Source organism: Gekko japonicus, unplaced genomic scaffold (genome assembly GCF_001447785.1).
Source record: "Gekko japonicus isolate JY-2015 unplaced genomic scaffold, Gekko_japonicus_V1.1 scaffold298, whole genome shotgun sequence".
Taxonomy (NCBI): Eukaryota; Metazoa; Chordata; class Lepidosauria; order Squamata; family Gekkonidae; genus Gekko; species Gekko japonicus.
Genome location: NW_015163615.1, coordinates 232764 through 242176, shown reverse-complemented (window position 1 = coordinate 242176; position 9413 = coordinate 232764). Strand labels below are relative to the sequence as shown.

Here is a 9413-nt window from a genome sequence, read left to right as displayed (position 1 = left end):
CAAAAGCCTCACAGCCTATATCCAGTTCCTTAACATTTTGTCTGCTCTGTGGCAGGGTGGTCAACGACCGAATCGTTCTATACAATTGTGCTGGGTACGAGTTTGCAGATGCAATCTCGGCCGCGTAGAACTCCTTCTTCGCGGCCTTGACTGCCATCTCATTTGACTTCATAAACGTTCGATAGGATGCTCTTGTTGCTTCGTCACGAACCCGCCGCCACTGTCTCTCCAGTCGTCTGAGCCCTCTCAGTCCTGGTGTCAATCAGAAGCCAACTTCCTCTCCTCTTAAAATAAATGTGAAAGTTTAAAAAAGTGTTTACAAACTTTATTAAAGCACCAAACAAAGTGTTTGATTGGTAAACACTCTAGGCACTTAAGGAAAGAAAACAAATGCAGAAAAGAAGAGAATGAACATAAATAGTAAATCAGGAACTGATCCATAGGCAGCATATGTGTTTAAAGAAGCTGAATGAGAAGGGGCCATAGCTCACTTCACAGCCAATTACCTGTACTACTGTTCACACGTACATTCAGCCTTTAACCTTATGCTTTTAAAATTCAAGTCTCTGTGACACCTGCCCTTGTGGAACAATCAATGGGTTGCTAGTACCTGAATCGTCGACTGTTTCAAGAAGGCCAGTAGTGGAGGTACGCAAGCGTGGTTCAGGGCTCCGTAAATGCACAGTGTCATCATCCCGAATCAAAGTCAGGTCCTGCATGCTGAAACTTCGTAGCTTTTCAGACAAAACTCCTTGACCCTTTAAGACACCATAGCAAAATTCAACTATGCATATGCATCATGTCATTCAGAATGCATCAAAGGAAACATATTGGAAAAGGTCTATGCCCCACAGGAGGTACAAGAGCAAGATGATGGTATGAGAGGGACATAACGTGGGTGCCAGATGAAAGAACAAAACTGTCTCATGTTAAAAGCAGCCCTAACCAGAAGGAACAGCCCAGCAGATGCCCAGAAGTCACCCTGGGTGATGTGGGGGTGCCGGCATTATACCGAACATTAGACCAGCAGAAACAAATAGAGGAGACATTGCACACAAGTATGAGGTTACCTTTGCAGCTGCAGTAACTGCTGCATTGGCTGCCAAATTTAATCCTCGCTTGCCAACTCTCATCATAGTTTCATAACTCTTGTCACGGGCCTGGCTGATGTACTCATCAATTTCCTAGGATTTAATTGGGGGAAGATCACATTTAAAGATTAAAACTGTATAACTATAGCCCTCTAGTGAGAGATGCACACTCATACACAGCAGTTTCTAAGCTCCCCAGAGTATGAGCCCATACAGTTTGGACAATGATTTCCTTTATCACACAGAACAGAAATTCTCAGTTTGTCACTAGGGATGGGCACGAACCTGATCACAAAGCTAAATTCATCACACAAATTGGCCAGTTTATGGTTCGTGAGCTAAGGGTTGTGCAATCACGCCTGCAATGAACCTCCCATGAACCTCCATGGTTTTTACAGAGATTTGTGCAGTTCGTGTCAGTGGTTCATGCAGCAGGCACACTCGCACCACTCAATTAATCATCAAAGCAATGGGGGGATGGACTTCTGCAGCCCTGGCAACACCAGTAGTGGCCCTCTAAAGCTTGACAGGCAGCACTGGCTGCCAATAAGAGAGTTCTAGAGCACAATGGATATATAACCCCAGCTCACACACAGCTGTTTTACTTGGCAGCAGGCAGTTGGAAGAAGAAGAAGAGATTGGATTTATACCCCACCCTTCACAGAGCCTCAGAGCAGCTTACAACTTTCCCTTCCCCTCCCCACAACAGACACCCTGTGAGGTAGGTGGGGCTGAGAGAGCTCTTTCGAGGGCTGCTCTTTTACTAACAGCTCTGACAGAAGTATGGCTTGCCCAAGGCCATCCAGCAGCTGCAAGTGGAGGAGTGGGGAATCAAACCCAGTTCTCCCAGATTAGAGTCTGCGCACTTAACCACTACACCAAACTGGCCCTACACCAAAGTAGGCAGAGAGGGAGTTAGAGGCAGAGAGGGAAGGGAACTGGAAGTCATTCCTCAGTGAGAAAAGTGGGGTTGGGGGTATTTGGTGCTTACTCAGGGCTCTGAGGCACCTGCCCTTCTGCTCACGCCGAGCAGAGGGGCTGAGCTACTGGGTTCCTCAGCTGAGGACCCACACTCCCCCTTAGTGGCATTTTTGAACACCTGTCCCTGGTTGGGGTAGTGTCTGGTGAACTCAGGGCTCTGAGCCGCCTCTAGCTTGCAGGGGTCTGTTCAACACACTCCTGAACCTGCGGCTGTGATTTCCCCAGAGAGCACTTCCTTGGAGGCACCTGCTTTGGACAGCTGTAACTAAGCCCCCCTGAAATCCAATCCTCACCAAACTTGGAGGGCAGGTAGAGGAGAGTCAGCTGGAGACCTGCTGAGTGTTTGGCATCTCTAGCCTGCAGGGAGGCCATTCTACTGCATCACAAAGCTCATGAAATGAACCAGTTTGGTAAATGGGAAAGTTCATGAAGGTTCGTGAGACTCCACGAACCAGGACGAACCTCAATTTTCCCAGTTTGTGCCCATCCCTATTTGTCACACTCAGCCTCAAGTCATGACTAAAGGCTAAAATGTCCAGTCATCAGTTCTCTGATATATGGGTTGGGTTGGGTAGGGGACCTGGTTCACACATGAAGTATGTGAGGAATAAGAGTTCAGTATTTGTTTGTTTTACGCAAAAAGGGCATGTGTGGGTAAACAAAGCTGAACATTTCCACCCTACCCACCTGTGCACCTTTGGCTCAGTTTCTTTTCTCTTAGCCTAGCTCACTTTTGATATTAAAAGTGGGCTGGCAGAAAAGTACCTGAGCGAAAGAGGTGCAAGGAAATAAGCTGGAGAAATTGGGAGGATTTAGCTTCCTGTACTCTTGTGCCCCTTCATGTATTCCCCCCTCCTGCTTCATATGCAAACAGGGTATATATGTGAACAACAAATGTGACTTTCCCCATAATGTCTACTTTGGCCTTAAATCAAATTTGATGAAAGATTAGCCAGTTAACTTCTACTGTAACTTCAGGACTTTACTTCTCAGCAATGACAACATGCTTTTAACAAACAGGCAACAATTAGAATCACTTTCAAGACTAGGAAGATTCACAGGCCTAGCACTGTTAACTCAGTACACGACAAAAGAAAATTAGCAATATCTGATTGTCTGATCCGAACAGCCCAAAGTGCTAAATTTAGCATGCAGCAGTGAAATCATATGTAATACCCAGAATGTTTTATTTAACGACAGCATGGCTGCTAACATGGGAAATATTTCCCCATCAATAAGTCTGTCACAAGTAATGAGACACTGATTTCTGTTTCTCTGGATGATTTGGATCTTATGGTACTAAAAGCACACACATGGAACTTGTCAGAAAACTAAGGGTGTACTGTATACATCAATTGAGTTCTGACTTCCAGTTTAAGCGTTTTGCCGCTCGGACGCATCCCGTCTCAGAATTTGTGCCAAGCTATTAAATGCATAATCTTAAAGCAATACTGGAATGAATTAAATTGTACACCAAACTTGTAATATTAGGTTAATAAGCCTTATTTTTAGCTAATAAGATTGTGATATGTATTAGCTCTCCTTTCCCCAAACCAATAGATGAATAGTGGTGCCCTTTCCCCACCAAGTAGTTTCTATGTATTAGTCTATCCTTTTCCCATTTCCCATAGATATAGCGATAGGGCATAGTTTCCTTTCCCCTTTCAATCTTTAGTTGTAGTTTTTTGTAGTTTATAGAAAATGCAAATTAAAAAATCCCCTTCAGGGGGCAAAAAAATAATAATTCAGTGAGTTCTAAGTCGATTCCAAAATAATTCCTAGAGTAGGAGCAACTGTAACACCCTATTCAGACTATCAAAGAGCTTCACAATATATAAACATAACCAAATGGATCTTTGGAGATTCTAGTAGACAGTTACTTGGTCAGTTGAAGACATACAAGGATTTGTCAGTGAAAAACCTTTACCCTGCTATTATGAGGTTTTCCAAATGCATTGTGTTTCCTGGCTTGGATGCTACTGGGAAGTGGGTATTCTTCCCGCTTTCCCACAGCATCTTGGTGATTTCGTAAACTTGGTTTCCTTGGCTTTGCCGCATTCTTTCTGAAACCTGCTTTGACACGATCTTTTTTGGAAAAGACAGCTGCCAGATGTGAACAGGAAAGTCCAGGTTTTTCCTGGTCCCACCCATACTGACACTTTTAAATATGTGTAGTGGTAATTGATGTATCAATCACCAATTTAAAAACCATGAAAGGCCCCCTGTGTAGAAGACTCTAAGACATTATATCCCCCCCAAAAAAATTCCAGGTACCAGTGTCATTTGGTTCACTCAGGTAACTACAAGCTCAGCCATCCCTGAGCTGCTTTTACTCAATTGGGGAAAACTAACTATTATGCACATTATTTCCTCAGCAAAGGTAAGATCAAACCAGTTAAAAGGAGTGATAGGGTTAAAGTTTCCCTCTCTTCCTCACACTGCTCTCCTCTTTGATAAAGCAATCCTGGAAGCAAAATTTGCAAAGGAAAAACTAATGTTTGAAATAAACATGACAAAAATTGTAACATGTAGTGAGCCCTATAAGTATTATGTTTGCTGTTCAAAATTCAGTCATTTCAGAATTAATGGAATCCAAGGAAGAGCAGAAACACAGAAATTAGTCTAAAACTTCATCATAGAAAAACATTTCTTGGGAATGATTCTTAAGGCACTTTTGCTGTCAAAGACATGGCAGGAATATCCACACATGGAGTTGGATCCAGATAAGGATTTCCATCTGCAGAATGGAATTTTCCTACCTCCCCACTTCTGCAGCAGCCTGAAATGCCCCCCAAATTAAGTTCTTGGGGGAGTTTCAGGCTGCCACAAAAGTGAGGAGGTGGAAAAACCTCACTTCTCAGGTCCTTGCACTTGAAAATGCTAGCCTGGATCCATGCCGTGATGTCCCACATGGAGTGTATCTGAATCCCTTAATGACTTTATGAACTACAACGGAGACTATCTACGAAGTGAGCTGGCAAAGTCAAAGTCAATGCTGACCACATCTGTAACTAGATACCATTTAGTGGGAAATCTGTCTCCTTAAAAATGTTGGGCAAATGACCTGTACTCTACTTTATATTCCAGTGACTCCTGATTACAGACTATCTTAGAAAGCTCCCCTGTTCAACACAAAGCTGTCATGGAAACTGAAGCTCAAATACTTTGGCCACCAAATGAGAAGGGAGCACTCACTGGAGAAGACCCTGATGCTTGGAAAGATTGAAGGTCAAAGAAGACGGGGACGGCAAAGGATGAGATGGTTAGACAGTGTCATCGATGCAACGAACATGAAGTTGAGCCAACTTCAGAGGACGGCAGAAGACCGGAAGGCCTGGAGAGAGCTCGTCCATGGGGTCGCGAAGAGTCGGACTCGACTGTGCGACTGAACAACAAAGATCTCAACAGGAAACCCTACTGAATTCATGCCTTGCATCTCTCAATGTGTGTAGATGTCAAGTCACAGAGCTGGACTAGTGGCTAAGAGACTGGGTTACAAAACAGCAACTCTTCAGGTCAATATCCCCTCTGCCATGAATTTACTAGGTAGGCAAGCCACAGTGGTCTCAGCTCCAGCCCCACGTTTGCAATGTGGGAATAATATGGAAACTACACTTTATGGAAAAGGGCAGCAGTAGTAGCTGGTAAAACACAAACAGCAAGAGCTTTGGGGAATAATTAATATTCCACCAAAGTCTCCTTACTATTGTCAGAAAAAAGGAGAAATCCAAACCTTCAAAGCAGCAGAAGATACACCAGTAAGTGAGGATGTGGTGGTACTATCTATTCATAGTTTTATAAATATTAACCGAAGCTAAAACAATGTCGGTAGAAAGGTGGCAGAGCTTTCCAGTGTTTGCATTAAATGCCACAAGTATTTCTATTTGCTGGAAGTCATGGGTATACCCTTGGTGTAAGGGCTGGCTCACTCACTAGGCGAACTAGGCTATCGCCTAGAGCGGGCTGGCCCTTAGGGGCGCCAAACTGCACCCGGCCCCATACTCTGGGAGTTTCTTGATTATTGTGTTTTTCATTCTTCCTAAAATGCATTTACAAACTCCTACACTGACAACACTTCTGCTGTTATGCAGAATGAAGGTCTTAAGGGTATCATACTGATTCTTGAAGTGATTATCATTGAAGAAGGAAACCTTTCTTTGAGTGATGAACAAATGCCCTCTTGTAAGGATATCCTGGGGGGTGGGGGTGGAAAGGATGGTCCTAATAATGGGTGATTTGATAACTAGAAATATAGAAATGGGTTAGTGACCTCATCATGACTTGTCTACCTGATGCACAGAAAGCAGATGTCATGTCCATGTCCTGCAGTCATACTGCACATTTGTGCTAACTCTTGAAAATATAAATTGGAGCTAAGTTTACATTTCTAGGTAGGACGTTCAGGACCTCCAAGGGAGCATTCACCCAAATGCTATCTGTTCCACATACAGGGCTGAATGGACAGGCTAGGCTAAGGATGAGGCAGTGATGTCAGTGATGTTCAGTTTTGTTACGAACTGAGCAACAATTTGGGACGAGCTGAGGCTATACAGAAGGAATGGTCTTAACTTAAACCAAAGTGAGACTATATCCCTGGCACAGTGGCACTTAACACTTTAAAAAGTTGCAAAGCACCTTTTAAGCCAAAACATGAAGAAGCCTCTGGTTTGGGAAAACTTATGATAATTGACACTGTCTAACCATCTCATCCTTTGCCGTCCCCGTCTTCTTTGACCTTCAATCTTTCCCAGCATCAGGGTTTTCTCCAGTGAGTGCAAACATGTCTTTCAAATGCCGGGAAAGATGCCTGGCTTTAAAGTTTGATGCGAACGTATCAAGCAAGCTAGTACTGTGAAAGGGTCATTATGGCTCCTGATTCTGCCACTTTCTCCAGATACTTGGTGACATATCTCTGCAGGTCTGCTATTGGTTCACTGACTTCAGCCTTTGAGAAGTTCCTGGTGGTGATGCACTGTGCTAAAACTGATGCTGCTTTTGGAAGAGCAGTTCTTCAGAGCCTGTTTCTTCAAGACGACCTGCAGATAACATCAGGTACATGGCTCCCTAGTCATCAAATCACCGCAGACTGTGACTGCAGCCATGAAATTAAAAGACGCCTGCTCCTTGGGAGGAAAGCGATGGCGAACCTAAACAGCATGATAAAAAGTAGAGACATCACCCTGCCAACAAAAGTCCGCATGGTCAAAGCAATGGTATTCCCAGTAGTCATGTATGGCTGCGAGAGCTGGACTATAAGGAAGGCCGAGCGCCGAAGAATAGATTCTTTTGAACTATGGTGCTGGAGGAGACTCTTGAGAGTCCCTTGGACTGCAAGAAGAACAAATCAGTCAATCCTCAAAGAAATCAACCCTGACTGTTCCCTGGAAGGCCAGATAATGAAACTGAAGCTCAAATACTTTGGCCACCAAATGAGAAGGGAGCACTCACTGGAGAAGACCCTGATGCTTGGAAAGATTGAAGGTCAAAGAAGACGGGGACGGCAAAGGATGAGATGGTTAGACAGTGTCATCGATGCAACGAACATGAAGTTGAGCCAACTTCAGAGGACGGCAGAAGACCGGAAGGCCTGGAGAGAGCTCGTCCATGGGGTCGCGAAGAGTCGGACTCGACTGTGCGACTGAACAACAAAGATCTCAACAGGAAACCCTACTGAATTCATGCCTTGCATCTCTCAATGTGTGTAGATGTCAAGTCACAGAGCTGGACTAGTGGCTAAGAGACTGGGTTACAAAACAGCAACTCTTCAGGTCAATATCCCCTCTGCCATGAATTTACTAGGTAGGCAAGCCACAGTGGTCTCAGCTCCAGCCCCACGTTTGCAATGTGGGAATAATATGGAAACTACACTTTATGGAAAAGGGCAGCAGTAGTAGCTGGTAAAACACAAACAGCAAGAGCTTTGGGGAATAATTAATATTCCACCAAAGTCTCCTTACTATTGTCAGAAAAAAGGAGAAATCCAAACCTTCAAAGCAGCAGAAGATACACCAGTAAGTGAGGATGTGGTGGTACTATCTATTCATAGTTTTATAAATATTAACCGAAGCTAAAATAATGACGGTAGAAAGGTGGCAGAGCTTTCCAGTGTTTGCATTAAATGCCACAAGAATTTCTATTTGCTTGATGGCTGGAAGTCATGGGTATACCCTTGGTGTAATGAACTCCTAGCTCTCAAGGAGCAAGCTCATTTTCTTGAAGCCAAGGTGATTGACCTGTAAAAACTGGAACAGGCAGAGAGGCCTGAGAATGCGACCTTCAGGGATGTGGTATGGAGGATCAAACTCCTACACTGACAACACTTCTGCTGTTATGCAGAATGAAGGTCTTAAGGGAGGAGGAGATCATACTGATTCTTGAAGTGATTATCATTGAAGAAGGAAACCTTTCTTTGAGTGATGAACAAATGCCCTCTTGTAAGGATATCCTGGGGGGTGGGGGTGGAAAGGATGGTCCTAACAATGGGTGATTTGATAACTAGAAATATAGAAATGGGTTAGTGACCTCATCATGACTTGTCTACCTGATGCAAAGAAAGCAGATGTCATGTCCATGGTAAACAGGCTCTTAGGTAGTGCAGGAAAGGAGCCTGCGGTCATACTGCACATTTGTGCTAACTCTTGAAAATATAAATTGGAGCTAAGTTTACATTTCTAGGTAGGACGTTCAGGACCTCCAAGGGAGCATTCACCCAAATGCTATCTGTTCCACATACAGGGCTGAATGGACAGGCTAGGCTAAGGATGAGGCAGTGATGTCAGTGATGTTCAGTTTTGTTACGAACTGAGCAACAATTTGGGACGAGCTGAGGCTATACAGAAGGAATGGTCTTAACTTAAACCAAAGTGAGACTATATCCCTGGCACAGTGGCACTTAACACTTTAAAAAGTTGCAAAGCACCTTTTAAGCCAAAACACTGAAGAAGCCTCTGGTTTGGGAAAACTTATGATAATGGAAAACTCATTAATGATGATGGAAAATTGCCAGATTGTTTTAGTGAGAACAGAGTAAAAACTGTAGGCAAGCATTCAAGAACAAGCTACCCCCATCTAGAGGAGATAAAGAACCAAATGAAAAATTGTACATTGTGGGTGCGGTCAGACGGTGTGCTGAGAGCAGGTTAAACTGCTCCGGTTCTGACCCGATTATATTCGATCTGGATAATCGCGATCACACTTACCTCCCTTATCCCACCTCACCGCGCAGTCACGTCGCTCCCTGGCGTCTACACTATTGACGCGCTGGAGTGTGCGTTGGCGGGTTTTTAATTTTTTTCTCAGCTTGCGTCGGCGGGTTTTTAAATTTTTTCTCAGTTTGCGCTC

General features: G+C 44.0%; 1 protein-coding gene across 1 annotated transcript in view; it reads right to left on the bottom strand.

Annotated features, from left to right (window-relative positions):
* The window catches only part of REEP2 (receptor accessory protein 2), a 37502-nt gene that overhangs the window by 8527 nt on the left and 19562 nt on the right, over positions 1-9413 (bottom strand). Inside the window, exons 5-6 of the mRNA XM_015407371.1 lie at positions 1071-1184; positions 611-758 (exon numbers count right to left, since the gene is read on the bottom strand). Coding sequence (XP_015262857.1) covers positions 611-758; positions 1071-1184 — 262 coding nt within the window. The remainder of the gene's footprint in view (positions 1-610; positions 759-1070; positions 1185-9413) is intronic.